At 43.2% G+C, this 15980-nt stretch overlaps 1 protein-coding gene across 12 annotated transcripts in view; it reads left to right on the top strand.

Moving 5' to 3' along the window:
- Positions 1-15980, top strand: part of nrxn1a (neurexin 1a) — a gene marked incomplete at both ends in the record, with an annotated part of 174427 nt that overhangs the window by 120884 nt on the left and 37563 nt on the right. For 10 of the 12 annotated variants that reach the window (XM_081393711.1, XM_081393712.1, XM_081393713.1 and 7 more), the window contains one exon: positions 12017-12198. In XM_081393711.1, coding sequence (XP_081249837.1) covers positions 12017-12198 — 182 coding nt within the window. Of the gene's footprint in view, positions 1-1947; positions 2159-12016; positions 12199-15980 lie in introns of those variants that run through there. The other 2 variants (XM_081393708.1, XM_081393707.1) reach the window with 1 other exon arrangement.

The following is a 15980-nucleotide window of genomic DNA, read 5'->3' as shown; positions in this document are numbered from 1 at the left end:
GGGTTTTCAAATAGACCAGTGGTTCTCAACTAGTGGATTGTGACCGGTTATGCACAGCAGGGTTAAAAAACAAAAACACAAAAACAAAGCTAAATACTAACCATATGATTGTGCAAAGTTGATAAAGGCAATAAGTCGTTCTAAACCTGTGTGATTTTCTTTCTTCTGTGGAACATGAAGAATGTTTATAAAAATGTATTTATTTTTTGTCCTTTCAATGAAAGCCAGTGAGATTCAACATTGTTTTGTACTCCATTGACTTTAATTGTACTGTTCCACAGAAGAAATAGTCATACAGGTTTGGAGTTATATGAGGGTGAATAAATGATGACAGAATTTAAATATGTTTGTGTTAACTGTACCTTTAAGAAAACGTGGCCTGTGTCTTTTTGTTGTTGATGTCTGAAGTCTGGGCGTCCATCTAAGCAGTATTTTGAGCACTTGGTACAATCTAGACAAATTAGGCAGATGGCAACATGATCAGGTTGCCTGACTTGCCCTCGTTTTCAAAAACCGTGAAATTAATCAATTTCACCACCAAATTTGGGCAATGAATCAAAATCAGTTGAGAACCATTGTGCTAGTTTAATTGAAAACAAAATGTCAAACTAAAAAAACAATTCGATTTAGATCAAATAAATATTACAATTACGTCTTAAGCCTTGCTTGATGCCTTGAAGCTATGTTGCATCTTGCAAGTTAGGAAAGACTGTTATTGAATCAAACCAGGCGCTGTCCGTGGTGCTGAAATACACCCAATGATTGTCCTTCCAGTAAGAGAACTCATTCAGCTACACAATGGCCGAAGAGGGAGGAGTATATCAAGGTTTGACTAGTTTGTGAAGGGAGAGGGAGCCCACACTCTCTGAATTCTAGCTGGACTCTCTTCGAGCCACCCCTCTGTCAAGGAGAAACGAAGACAGAAAGAGAGAAACAACGATTAGGAGGACGAGACACGAGACCCCCCCTTCCACAGCTGCACGCGCCTCCCTGATGATCGAGGGGGAGGGAGAGCGAAAAAGAGGGGGAGGAAAACTCAGCCGAGCCTCACCGTTCTCTGTTTCCCCTTCTCTACATTCAGAGGGTCTTTTCCTCTAAGCATGCTGCTTAGGCACGCTTCCGCTACAGAGGCGCTGTAAGAAGTAAGAGAAGAGGAAGGACTTTCTTCTTGCTGACATTTTTCAGAAACTCTGACCACCCTTTTCACATGAGGACCACTTGACTACTCTTGCCCTTTCTTGGTTCTCTCTTCCGGTTCTCCTTTGGTGTGTCTGCTAATGTTTCCTCTGAGGCAGTGCGGACTGAGCCAGGCAGCCAGCAGCAGCAGCAGCAGCTCTTGTGTGGTGTGTGTGAGAGAGTGTGTTTGTCGTTTGGGGAGGGGGAGAGGCACTCTGTATTGAGTTAAATGCTGCAGCGGCGATCTCGTCTTGTGTGTGCCATCGCTTCTGGTAGTCTCCCTGCTCCTCTCCTATACTCTCCACGAGGATAGCGTGTGATGCTGCCTTGTCTTCATGGGATACAGCTGGGATTCAGGCGATAGAGTGCACTGGAAAAGTCCAGGACTGCTGGGAGGTCTGTAGCAAAGGCTGCCCGCTCTTTTCTCCCTCTTCTCCAATACACCATTACGCCTACCTTACTGGAGTACTGGATCGGATTCCGTGGTTTCTTTTCTTTTTCTCTCGCAGGAATTTGTGTTTTTGAATACCATGAAGAGAGGAATTTAATCCAGGATCATTATCTGAAGTTTACCTATTCGGTGCTGCCCTTTTTTTGAATCCATACCTCGGAGAACTCTGTGGAAGTTCCCTCTCCATGTGGATCCAGCATTCCTATCCCTCTCCATCAGTGATTGGGCTGTTGCGTGGTCAGGGTCCGAGGCTTGAGCAGGACATGGGTTGCCAGGTGGTTTGAGGACACCCCTCTTTAAAGTCCTTGCACTCCGGTAGCATGCTGCGTCTGTGGCCCGGCGGGGCTCCTGCTGGTCTTGCTTCCATCCTGCTCCGCATCAACCTACGCCTGGCTCTCTGGCTGCCACCGCTGACTTTGGGGTCAGCCCTGGCTCTGGCAGAGGGGCCTGGGGAGCTCTACGTCCCTCAACATATGCCTCATCACCTCGTGCCTGCCGCCAGATCCCACGCCCCCCTGCGGGCAGGACATGGTGCGTAGCTTATTTGACTGCCACATTCACCCTCTCAATGCTGTGCCATTCGGTAACCTTTCATTCCTAGAGCTTCTGCTTTCTGTGTGTCGAGATTCCTGCATAAGAAGCAATATCATGCTCTTGTAATCTCATGGTAATAGCTGGAGGTCTATGAGTGTGCTTGTGCAATTATGTGGTCAGGATGCAAATGCGATCTTTAAGAGGTGTTTGTGAACATTATGCAGATGCATTATGCAGAGTACAAATGTTGAGAGCATAATGTTGGCTGCACCACAATCACTTTGCGACAAGCGATTCAGCCTCCCATTACGCTGACTATGCTCGAATACATGCGTTTCTAGGGGCCATCAAGGGGGCTGTGTTTATATAAACACCGGGGCCACATCCTTAACCTTTCCTGTTCGAAAGGCCTCATCCAAATGACTTAAGCTGACCTTTGACGTGATGAAATTATATTCAAATTACGTCGTGGTCACTGTACCATGTTATGTGTGTGTGTTTGTGTGTGGATTTAATTCAGCGAACCAGCCAAATTGAATGTATTAGGTCTAGAAGGGACAGTGGACAGGCTTTTATAGTAGACCCCAGGGCCATCCAGCGATTTCTACACTGTTACACCCCCCACACTTCCTTTGAAACTCTATTACTTCTACATTGCTGTTAAATCCCACTGGCCACTACTCCTGAGATCGGTATACTGTATAAATTGAACACCTTCTGCTTTATTGCACCAGATTTCTTTCCTCCCAGTTTGTGTTGTAATGTCTCGTTGCGGCTGGCTGTTTAAAACTATCAGGGCGATTTCCACGCTGTGTGTGCAGAGGGGCTTGAGCTGTCAGTGTGTGATCCACTGCACTTATATAACGAGACCTGGCTGCCTCTCAGCATTATCCTCACAGATTATGCTTTGATAAAAAAAAAAAAAACACACACTATTGAATAGAGGCAAGAGGAAGTGAGCGGAAGCTTGTGAAGTGAGACGAGTCATTTATCATCCTTTCTGAAAGGCTCTTAGTTTTTCTTCTCTACCTCCTTGCCTCTCTCCCTATCACTCTTTCCTTCTGTCGTTGTCATATTCTTCTTTTCTGTGTGTGTGTGTGTGAGACACAGCTGGCGTCTCTAATGGCAGGGTGTGCTGAGATCACAGAGCCCCGCTGCTCGTATGCGTCCCCCCAGGCGGCGAGGAAGCGCATCAGGGTCCGTTGCTTCTGCGTCCGCCCCCCTCCCGGCCAAGCTAATCTAAACCTCTCAAACCTCCGGACTCCTTTTGCCCGGGAATATTCGGCGACATTGTTCACAGCTGAGCATAATTCACGAGCTCTGATAATAATAAACTGAAACCGAAGCCGCTTCCAGCTATGTGTCTGCTACGCTATTTACAGCACCAGCGGACACCACCTCAGCCGAACTGCAAATCTTTTCAGCCCTACCTGCTTCCAGCCCTGTTTTAGTATGCCGCGACGAGGAGTTTGAGAACAGCACGAGTTCTGTTGTTGCAGCAAAATTACCATTTAAAAACCATTAACAGTAGGTTATGTGGAGTGCAGGAAAGTGTGTGCGTGCGCCCTTGTCTGTGTGCACCAGTAAATGTGCCCTCTCCCCCACCGAAATGATTGGACGGGAGCTGAAAATGAAAGCAGAAAGCGAGGCAAATTATCAGAAGTTACCCTGGGCTCCAGCACAGTGTTTTTAAAGTCAAACCCATCCCTTTTTTTTTCTTCTCCCCGCTCATTTTGCTGCAGTCTTTCACTTTATCTCCCCTTTCCTCCACGGTTACACTGACAAATATAACACAAGCTACATTTAGATGGAGTTATACAGTAGAAGAACGCTGCGTTCTCTCACACCTACAGAAAAATTAATCGTATGTAACTTGCAGTGTAAAAATCGAACAGTGTAGGTTAAACATCACTCCCCCTCATTCTTTAAAAAACATGTTTGTGTGCCTGCATGTTTTTCTGAAGGCTATTAATGAGTTAGTATGCTGCCTCTCTCTTCTCCATCACTGCAAATCTGAGTAGGGTTGGAGTAAGCGAGCTGATGGGGCTGAGTAATCTCCCTCGATCTTTCGCTCCATCTTTTTTGCACTCTTTTATGTCAGAGCTTTAGTTTGAGACGCCCGAATTGCTGTAATGAAAGGATGATGTGGATTTGCTGGTGAATGGTGATGTGCTTGGTTAAATATGATACTCTGAGAGGCTGAGAATTCAAAGCGTAGGATGTCCTGACTAAGAGGAAGATAGAGGGAATTAAAAAAGGCAAAGGGATGAGCAGAGTGGTCAAAGACTACATGCACTTGACAGTGATATTCCAGCGGGAACAATACAGCATCTCCAAACACAGCGAGACAGTGAGTGACTGCACAGGGCTGCAAGCTGCACTCTATAGTGGGTGCATTGTGTGTGTGTGTGCGAGTTTATATGAGAAAGACATATCATCCCCTTGATAGTATGGAGGTGATTGATTCTTTAAATGCTATACTCTCTCCTAAGAGAATCTGGAGAAAGAGAGGGAGAGATAGAAAGAACAATAGCTGGGGTGTGTAATCTAAACCCAGTCAAGCCAAACCTCCAGAGAGATTTCTCATTATGTCACTATAGCTCACACATGGGGCTCAGGGAGGCTTAGACTGGACGTACTGGCACACACACACACACACACACACACACACACGCACACACACATACACCTGCAAAGATTATTACACATGCTTCCGTCTAATAAAAGAGTTATTTGTGAATTCATCCCTCAATGTCGACACAGCACTTTCTTTCTTCCTTCATTTTTTTTCCCTTTCTTTAATTTCCTTCCCTCTGTCCTTCCATCTTTCCCTCTTCCTTCCTTCTATCCTTCCTTCCTTCCTTCCTTCCTTCCTTCCTTCCTTCCTTCCTTCCCTCTTTCTATTTTGCCTCCTTCCGTTTCTCCTGTTTTTCTTCCTTCCTTGCTTCTTTCCTTTTCCTTCCCTACTTCATTCCTTTCCTCTTCATTGTCATCCCTCGACTTTTTCCTCCCTTCATTCCTTTCTTCCTTCCTTCCCTACTTTCCTCTTCCTGTTTTGCCTCCTTCCATCTCTCCTGTTTTCCTTCCTTCCTTCCTTCCTTCCTTCCTTCCTTCCTTCCTTCCTTCCCTCCCTCTTCCTGTTTTGCCTCCTTCCGTTTCTCCTGTTTTTCCTCCTTTCATGCTTCTTTCCTTTTTCCTTCCCTACTTCATTTCTTTCCTCTTAATTTTTTCTTCTTTTCTTCCCTCCCCCTTTTACTTCCTTCCTTCTCTTTTCCTCATCTCTTCCTTAATGTCTTCCCATTTTCCTTTCTTTCTTTCTTTCTTTCTTTCTTTCTTTCTTTCTTTCTTTCTTTCTTTCTTTCTTTTTCTTTCTTTCTTTCCCCAATTCCCGCTGCTTACATTCCTTCATTTAATTTGTCTATTCCTTCCTTCCTTCCTTCCTTCTGTTTCTCCTGTTTTTCCTCCTTTCATGCTTCTTTCCTTTTTCCTTCCCTACTTCATTTCTTTCCTCTTTTTTCTTCTTTTCTTCCCTCCCCCTTTTACTCCCTTCCTTCTCTTTTCCTCATCTCTTCCTTAATGTCTTCCCTTTCTTTCTTTCTTTCTTTCTTTCTTTCTTTCTTTCTTTCTTTCTTTCTTTCTTTCTTTCTTTCTTTCTTTCTTTCTTTCTTTCTTTCTTTCTTTCTCCAATTCCTCTGCTTACATTCCTTTATTTAATTTGTCTATTCCTTCCTTCCTTCCTTCCTTCCTACCTTTTTACCTGTTTTTCCTTCCTTCTGTCCTTTCTCATTCCTAAAAACGTTTTATTTACTGTGTCTCCCTTTTTTTTGTCATGCCATCTTTGATTTTTTTTTCTCTGCTTTTCTTATTGCAGACGTAAAATGCAAATCATACACACAGATCACCACATACACATACACTCACAGGAGAATGGACACGCTCATACACCCTCAGCTTAAGCCTCATCGTCTCCTAAACCCCCTGGAGGTGCTCATGAGCCGAAAGCTCGTTATAAAAACACAAAGCAAATCAAAACAACATCCACTAAAGTGCCACAGCAGACAGGCTTTCAGCCAGCACAGCACTGACCGCTCTTTCTCAGCTCTGTTCTAATTGGCCCTGGAAAGGTCAGCAGGAGAAATACCAGAGCTCTACCACGACCACAAACCCCAGTGCTCCCTGCGTCTTTCACTCTTACTGGTCTCTTTTCACGTGTGAACTGCTGGTTTTTCTCCAGCCAGGCCTCATTGTATTGAATGATTCTGCGAAGCAGCATAGAGTCGGCTGCGGCAAATATCCTCAAAGGTAAATTGTATTGTGGTAATGTGCTGTATGATGCGCTGCTCTCCAGATTTGTTGAAAATTCAGTTTGTGCCAGGCTATTGTCCTTGAATTGCATTACACTAAACATGAAATAATTCAGCAGACTTAACATTTCACAATGGGTTTTATTGTTTTATTAGATCTGATTCATTCAGCCCCCTCAGGTCTGACAATGAAAACTGAAGAGAGTATTAAAGAAAGGAAAAGGAAAATGTTTTGACAGTGCCAATGATGCATGTAAAAATCAAACCCATGAGGCGTGCAGGAACTGAACAGTATTAGAACTGTCCGTATAGACTCTCGACAGCGTCCCGAGGCAGCTACCCACCCACCATAGAGCCCTAAACTCTCGAAACCAGAGACTCTGTCTCTGTCAGTCAACCGGAGGATTCCTTTACAGGCAGACAATAAAACCATGCGCTGCGCTAGACCCGTCATAAACATGACGTCTCGTCTTGAAACCTGCGTCTTAAGTTGATTCCTGGTGAGGGAGGGAGAAACTGCAGTCAGATTTATGAACGTTTCTTTCTTGCTGTTTCTGCTGATGATAACGGTCAGTTTAACAGCATCAAACACACATATGCAAAGAGACACACACTCGTCTACACATCCGTACGCTCTAGGTTGGCCAGTGTTCCGCTCGAGCTGTTGCCTGTAATTACCCAGTTGGTGTGGAGCTCTGTGGTGTCAGTCTGGTAATTGGAGCTGCAGTAATTCACTTTTTAATTGCCTGTTTATTATTGCAGAAGCCTCGGTTTTGTAGTTGCGGCACAGCTCACACTGAATGTTTAATAAACAAATACAATGTCACAGACTCATATTTCACGTAAACATTATAATTGCTTCACATAAAAAAACATCAACACACCCACTCTCGCCCACACACACACACACACACAACTATCCTTTTCAGCATAATGGAACAAAAAATAAATAAATCCTGTCCATAACTTGCCAGGTGGATGAGCTAACAAAATACACAGAAAACAATACGCCACATACCTGTAAACAAAGAAATTGTTCAATTTAGCTTATTCAAATTATGCAGAATATATATGTACATGTATGTATGTATGTATGTATGTATGCATGCATGTATGCATGTGTATATATTTATATATATATATATATATATATATATATATATATATATATATATATATATATGTGTATATATATATGTGTGTGTGTGTGTATGTGTATGTGTATGTATATACACACACATGTACACATAATTAACAGTTTTTTACACATATTTAACAGGTTTTTTTTTTATTAAGAAAATGTTATATTTAGTAGTAGACTCCCCCACTGTAAACCTTTTACCAGATGATTATAGATTTGAATAACCTCATGAATAAGTCACTTGCAATGCTCTTGAAACTCATGAAGGTTACCGTACAGCATGTCATTTCATTTTTAGTGGTTTGAAGTGTTACTTTTAGATTTTTGTATACTTCTCTATGTGGGGTCTTCACTTTGCCTTCTGTTTATTTTGACAGTATTTTCATACCAGTGGGGTGCATGTGTATTTGTGTACTAGATGTGCAGAACTGCGTGTGTGTGTGTGTGTGTGTGTGTGTGTGTGTGTGTGTGTGTGTGTGTGTGTGTGTGTGTGTGTGTGTGTGTGTGTGTGTGTGTGTGTGTGTGTGTGTGTGTGTGTGTGTGTGTGTGTGTGTGTGTGTGTGTGTGTGTGTGCGTGTTTGCCCACCGGGTGAATGGCTCCAACCCTGCTGAGTTTGACTGATGTTCCTCATTCTAGCATGCAAGTAGGAGGTGGGCATCCCAACACAATGCACCGTAATTTTAGACCAAACTGCCATGGTCCTTACAATACGTCTGTTCTCAGGAAAGAGGCATCCAGGGACATGAAGCAGAATAGAGTGAGAGCTCAATTCATTCCCCATTCCGAGACACAGGCACAATGTTTTGTGTTTCTGAAACGTTTATTGATGGAAAGTAAGCTCAGTGCAGCTTATAAATATTGTGTTTTCAGCAGTATGATTTGCTGCTTATAAGCCCCCAAGACAATGACGGTATTGGGTGTCATTGATTTTACATTTAAACATGGATCCAAGAAATCAGATGATGAAGTATGAATTGTTCCATCCTCATAACTTTTTTACACATGAAAGTATTGTTTGAAGAAGGGACGAGGGGATCTGGGTTTTACACAATGCTGATTCCGACTCACCATGACTCAATATGTCAGAGCACATATGCTAACCATTAACGGGAACTTTTGCTGTCTTATGCAAATAGAGAGTCTTAAAGGCATAGTTCATCCAAAAATTTAAATTCTGAAATGTAATCACCCTCCAAACCTGTATGCTAGAGCAACATGAGTGTTAATGATGAAACATTCATGGAAACTTCTGCAGCCTTGTGCAAATAAAGAGACTTTTGGGGTTAATTCACCCGAAAATTAATCTTCTGTCATTATTCTAATAAATGATGACAGAATTTGAATTTTCGGCTGAACGATCCCTTTTAAGCAAAACTAGTATTTTAGCTTGTGTAGAGTAGAGAGGGATCTGTACGGAGACTCCGAGACCCTGGCAGAAGAAGAAGCTGGTACGTAATTTAATTTCTCCAGCACATAAAGGAGATTACGGCTATGATGGGATTCCAGAGAGCCAGGTAATATCTATCTCATTAGAACAGCTCTCCCAAGCATTCACACACAGCTCTTCTATGGGGCGGCAGTCTGCCCTCTCTCCTTTGCTTGTTCCTGCTGATTGACCTTAGAAGGGCGGTGGAGTGGAAAGACCCACACGGTTGTTAGGTAGCGAGGGTCTTCTTTAAAACCCAGACCCAGCTGCCCACCCAGCCGAGATGATGGAACATATTTAAGGGGCTAATGGTCTGGCTTGCACAAAGAGCCTGCCTCATTTAACAGCATCAGAAAATAGACTTCAGAGAAGAGGTTTAACCCTGTTAGAGGGAGGGCAGCAAGCTCCTTAACCACATCAGGGATGGGAGTGAAAAGTCAGGCTGAGGGAGATAAGAAAAGAAAGAAAGAAAAGAGGGTGTCTTGGAGAAGCGCCCAAGTAGTTGGGATAAGTGCCGACGGCAGAATTGTGGACAGAATCCAGCAGAATGAGGAGAGATGACAGAAAATTATCAAGAGAAAAGGGGAGAACAGGATCAAGGCATGACACAGGCCAGATTCAAGCCCATATTTCCCACTTGTGCACCATATCTTGTGTCTGAAGTCTGTGTTGCTATGCCACGTCTCCAAGAATCCAGCGGGCATTTAAACAGAATTGTTTCACAGTTCTCTGCAATACTCGTTGCATTGTGCAGTCGCTTTCTTCTAATAGAATAAAATCTTTTCAGCTCAAATCAATAAATAATTTTCACTTTATTTACTTAGTAGCTGCATAAAAAAACAGTCAATGTTCAGTCAGCTTATTATCACAAAATAAACTCCCCTTTGGATGAGGTCCTGATCACCCTGTCTAGAGTTTCTTCATCCCCAAAAAAGTAATTTACTCACTCTCATGTTGTTCCAAACCCGTAAGACTTCCTTTCCTGTGTGAAACACAAAAGATATGGCAATACTTTACAGTGTCCTTTTTATACTGTAGTAATAACAGTAATGTATGCAGTCTTGCAACTGTAAACATTGCCAGCAACTAAACCTCAACAAAACCCCAACTATTGGCCTTTAGTAAGTACATTTTGTTAATAATATTAATGAGCATTTACTTGTGTAATTACGCTGTAGATGAACACCCTAAATCAAGTGTAACCAAAGGAATTTTGTATTACGTCTTTGTTAATTTATCTATAAAATAAAGTCTATGAGGTTGTTTTAGGCCCCACTGATTATTCTACAAGATTCTCCTACAAGAATCCACTTCACTTTTGTGTTTCACAGAAGAAAAAAGTCTTAAGTTTGGAACAGCATGAGGGTGAGTAAATGATGACAGAATTTTTAAGGTTGAACTGTCCCTTTAAATACATTTATGAGTCAGATGTCAGCTTGTATTTTTAAAAGTTGATTGCACTGATTTTAACTTTCAGTGCACTGTGCATTGCCCATTTGTGCCCGTAAATCTCTGCACAGCTTTACGCTTCCCTTCCTGGCAAATCCATTCACTCACCCACAGCTGCGAATTGCCGCCATACTGAGCGACAGATATGAGGCAGGCAGCCGTAGCGGTTTGCACGAAACAGATTTCAACAGAGCCTAAATCTCATCCATTCGCTCTCCCTATCCGCTTCACATCTATGATGGCCTGTGTGCATATGTGTGTGTGAAGTTCAACCATCTGAGCCCCGCTAATGAGCAGAGCTCATTTCCCTGCGTTTCGAACAAGCCCGTCAAGGGAGTCGTCACCAACCGGGCGTTAGTTCGCGCATGAATCTGTGTGCGTTTGTGAACATTTGTGTACCCGTGTCAGCGAATGTGCCTGCCCCGAGGGTGTTGTTTTTGGAGGGGGTCAGGCCGATCGCTGACACGGTGTGAAACAGTCTCATTGAGATGCGGTCAAGGGGGCTGACGAGAGCCCGCTGGTAAAAATCACGGAGAGCGGAGCTAATGAGCACGGCTCTGCAAATAGAGAAACGTGCCAGGAAATAACCCAGCTCTTCTGAAACCACTCTCAGCACTTTATCTTGGGGCGTCTCGCTCTTCTGAGAGCTCCGGCCTCCTCTGGGTTTTTTTCCCCGTGCTGCTTCGCCGCCCGTCTTATCTGCATCTGGAGCTCAGAAGCGCAGCAGTCACACTCCTCGGAGAGTGAGTGTTGAAGTGCGTCTCGCATCTCCCGAGGCTGTTATCTTGAGGTTGATGAGCTCTTTGCTCTGCGAACATTACCCCGACTGCACCTGCCACAGTAGAAGTACTTTCGCCCGTTTTGCTATTGAAGTCACGCCTGATCAAAAGAGCTGGCGCAGTCCGCCAGTTAATGAGATCAACTCCATTAGAACAATTTCTCTATCTCTCCATGCAAAAAAGCGACGCCGATTTATCCGAGAAACCTTCCTGCAGGCGTTGAATCGCAGTGACCCCGCTCACAGTAAGCTACCTGCTTCTGACACTGTAATTAGCTCCGTCAGGCATTAGCATGCGTCTCGCTGAGCAGAAATAGCTGTCTAGTCCATGCCGTGTTTGCCCACCTTCTGCAGAATAAATGCATGCAGAAGTAGGCACTGGGCTGGGGGCCGTGAGGCTGGATTGATTGTCCGGTACGTTGGCGGGTGTAATCAGCTCAATCAGCGCAGGGCTCGGATGGGGCGTTGAGTGGTTGTAGCAAGAGTGACTCTGTTTAGCTCATGCTTCAGCAGACACAGGTGCTCCTGGTGACATCAGCGTACCGAGGGTCACATAAGGGCTATAATTTAGCCAATCAGGGACCAGCAGGGGCTGTCTGGCACTCTGATGGGTTCATCAAGATACTCCCGCGCTTTGTGTAATGGAGCAGAGCCGCGCATACGCACGCACACACATGCGAAATGGAAATAGTTTTCTCACTTACTTTGATGTTTTTACACTTAATATTCTGTTCCTCTCTCTTTCTCATTCTGCAGCGGGAACCACATACATATTCGGACGTGATGGAGGGCTCATTGTGTACACATGGCCGCCCAACGACAGACCGAGCACACGAGCTGACCGACTGGCTGTCGGGTTTAGCACTCAGCAGAAGGATGCAGTGCTGGTTAGGGTGGACAGCTCTTCTGGCCTGGGAGACTACCTGCAGCTTCAGATTGTGAGTCTTACACAAACAAACACTTATAGTTGGGTCACAAAGTCTGAGAACACAAGTGAAAATGCATCTGTTTTACTAATTTAATACAGTTTTTTCATTCTAAAATATATTATCAGCATAGCAATTTAAGGGAAATTTGAATTGAATAGATTCCAGATGTTCTTAGTATTTAGTACAAACTCCTTTCGCTTTAACACAACAGCAATGAGCTGCATGAATTCCTCAAGTCTGTGTCAAACCTGATGATGGTGTTATCCAGCATGATTGGAGAATTATCCAGTGAGCTGAAAGAACATCTGATCGTTTGTACAAAGAGTCGCACGATCAATGCCACAAATGTACTCGTTTAGACCAAGAAATACCAGCGTTTTTGGTCATTTTCACGAAAAAATGGCATGGCCCATATTTGATTGTATGAATATCTGAACATTTTTTTTTTTTATAAACACTTGAATGTGGGTACGTTTTATAAAAAATAGCAACATTTTGAGCAAAAAGCTGAGAAAATCCTGTTTTTCTACGTCTGGATCAGATACAATGTACAATGAGCAAAACATAGGTGGAGTAGATTGAGTTCATTAAGCTTGCACAGACCTAACCACTTTTCACGCAGTTTGGATTTACATGTTGTTTATTGTTGATTATTGCATTATTTTTCATATGCATCTGCTTACATATGAGATTGCTCGTTTCTGTTTCTTCTTTGCCTGTGTTTTTATCTGGAGATACTGTACTCATTCAGGAGAGGCGTAATAGCGCCCCCTACCGTATAACAGTGATAAAACGGAAACCAATAAAAACTCATCAGTGACAGGGAGGCTTTTTCTCATAAAAGACGAGATAACTCGTCAATGGCGGGTAAAGAGTTAAATGAAAAAAAATCACAGATTTTCAATACGATCTCAGACTTTAGTCCCCACTGTTTGAACTTGCTTAAACCTACACAGACTCTCCTGAGAATACCTGGTGTTCATTCATTCTCACACAAACCCCAGAGTAGAAATTTTCCAAGCGCCGTGCTCCCGAAGAACCCTGTGAATGATCATTAGGGTAATCATAGTGTTCTACGCCTCCTCCGACACTCAAAGTGCTGGTCTGTTTTAGAAAGTTCCAGCGCCTCAGACCGCCCTCATGAATAAAATCTGTATAATGTTCAGAATAGAAGGCTCTACCAACGCTTGCTCAAAGGATGCTATTTGATAGAACCCGCATTTCCTATGACATGCTGTGCTGGAGGAGTGGGAGGTGGAGGAGGTGGAGGCAAGGGGGACAGGAAAGTGTTTGGCACTGAGCTTCGAAGAGTTATGTATGTTTTTTTATTTATTTATTTTTCGTTCGTTCTATTTTTTTTTTTTTTTACGCCCACTCCTGCTGTAATCACAAACTTGATTCCCAGAAGAATGAGCTCTCTCTCTCAGGGGTGGCATCATGGCGTGACTGTTGCACGACTGCCTCAACAAATGCGTTGCGATCAAGGTGTGGTAATGATTTCTCCAGCTGAGCCCTCGATGCTGCTGTCTATAGAAGACTTCAGCTACAGTGCTGCAATGCCCCGACGTACTTCACACTTTCCTTTAAAGGAACAGTTCGGCTGAAAATGAAAACTCTGTCGTTATTTACTCTCCTCATGTCTTTCCAAATTGGTATGAAGAAAAAAAATGTAAGCATATCCTGGCTAATATATTTGATATAATGAATGAAAGTAGATTAATAGCTAGTGCTGTCAAGCTCCAAAATAACACACAAATGGACACAAATACCATGTTTGTGGTGTGTTTTTGTGGAGCCGAAAAGCTCCAATCCTCATCATTTTTTAATTGCATGGTGCGTCCAGCACATTTTTAAAAAGTTCTGCTTTTGTGTTTCGCTGAAGAAAGAAAATCAGGTTTGAAAGGACATGAGGGTGAATAAATTACAGAATTTAAATTCCTGGTACCTATACATTTTTTCTTTAATACACCAAATCTGAAGTATTAACAGTAAGTTTGGTTTGGAAAACTTAATTTTGCATTATCGATCAGCAGACGTCACAGAAGCTCCGAGCGCAAGCATGATATCAGATGCCCTGTAGACTATGGTTATGATTTACCTTCTTGTGTACTTGGAACATAGTGTTCCTCGCATTTCAGCTCAGATATTAGCTTGGGAATTAAAGGTGGTAGGTAGTAATGATGTCTTCGGAAAATGTGTCTTAAAATGAGCTTGCCGGAGTTGCGTAAGGCCAAGATATGTAACACTTTACATAATGCATGTAATTAAGATTATCACAGATTATATATTTCCATATATTGGCATGACAATTAATCAGGCATCCATGACTGATATATGGTTTTTTGGCATAGGGATGGCAGGGAATGTTTATGAGCAAATTAAAGGCCCTTAATGTCTTGATGCGATTAGCGGTGGATATCTAGGCTAATTCTAATGTGTGACTGGTGAAGTCTCTGCAGTGCTAAGTCTGCCATTTTTGATGCTTGTTGGACTGATGACTGCTAAGCCAGCATAAAAGGTATTTACTAAATGAATCAGCGTTGTGTAGGAGGGTAAATTAGCTGTACCTACATCGCTAACCGTCTATAAAGCAGTTGAAATCATTACAGATATCCAGTATCATTTTTACCCCATAATTAACAGGGGGGGGGAAAGATCTTCCCTTCCATTTCCGTTAATTATATTTAGTCACTGACTAGATTAAGCATGTCAGTATTGACATTAATGGCGAGACTGTTCGGTGATGTAACGGAATGTTTTGATAAACCTGTCTGTAGACTGGGAAGGATATCATTATCCAGAGACTGCCTTTCTGAAAGTGAATTAACTTAGGATCATTGACCATGTTAACGAGCGGCCCTTGATGTCCTGATTTTTCAAACAGACAGTGGCGTCCCTCCCCCCACGCCCTGTTTCTGCTTATGACCCTAAACACTTGTGACAGAGTTCATTTAAATCTCATCATATCACCATCACCGGGGATTATCATTAGTCATCGTTCACCCCAAATCATTGAGCCACTTGCTCATGCAGAGAGAGAGAGAAATAACTAGACGGAGAGCGAGAACTGTAAGGAATGGTGAGACAGGCACTGTACAGAAAAAGAAAACATTCGTATGCATTCTTTCACTCACCATAATGTTGCATTTTAAGGGGTAATGGCCTATTAAATACATTTCTTCTGCTCAGAATGAGCTTGCCAGCTGCTCGAACCCATGGCCAAATGCCCTGCGGACGGCCCGGCCATTTGTGGCAGCCATGCAAGGCGCCAAGCAGGACAGGAGTGAAGGAGAAATGGATGATGACTGTAAACGAGTCAAAGCCAAGTGATTATACCCCTGGGGTTTGACCAAATCATTAGCACTTTCTGACCTCTCACACTCTCCATGCCAAAAGAGTGTGTGAGAGCGTGTGGGCAGTCTAATGAGCACATCAGTCCAATTGAAGAATGGTGACAATCACAGCTAACTCAGCAGTGAGAGGTACAGAGGTGTGAACGGTAGCACTGACAAGGGGATAGAGAATGTGTGTGAGGGAAGGAGAGAAAGGAGGTGAATATAAACAGCCTTCAGAGAGCACCTGTGCTGAGATGTCAGCGATAACAGGCAGAGTGACCATGTGAAAAGGATAATTCACCCAAAATTGAATATTGTCATTTTACTCACTCTGTTTTGAGACTTTCTTGCTACCGTGATGCACAGAGCGAAGAAATCACCACAAAATGATCATGAAAGTGGTCCATGTGACTTGTGTGCTATATTCCTAGTGTTTTGGAGCCATATAATATCACC

The sequence above is a fragment of the Scardinius erythrophthalmus genome (genome assembly GCF_964197995.2).
Source record: "Scardinius erythrophthalmus genome assembly, chromosome: 18".
NCBI classification, from domain to species: Eukaryota; Metazoa; Chordata; class Actinopteri; order Cypriniformes; family Leuciscidae; genus Scardinius; species Scardinius erythrophthalmus.
The sequence above is the reverse complement of the archived record's forward strand: the minus strand, read 5'-3'. Positions and strand labels throughout refer to the sequence as shown.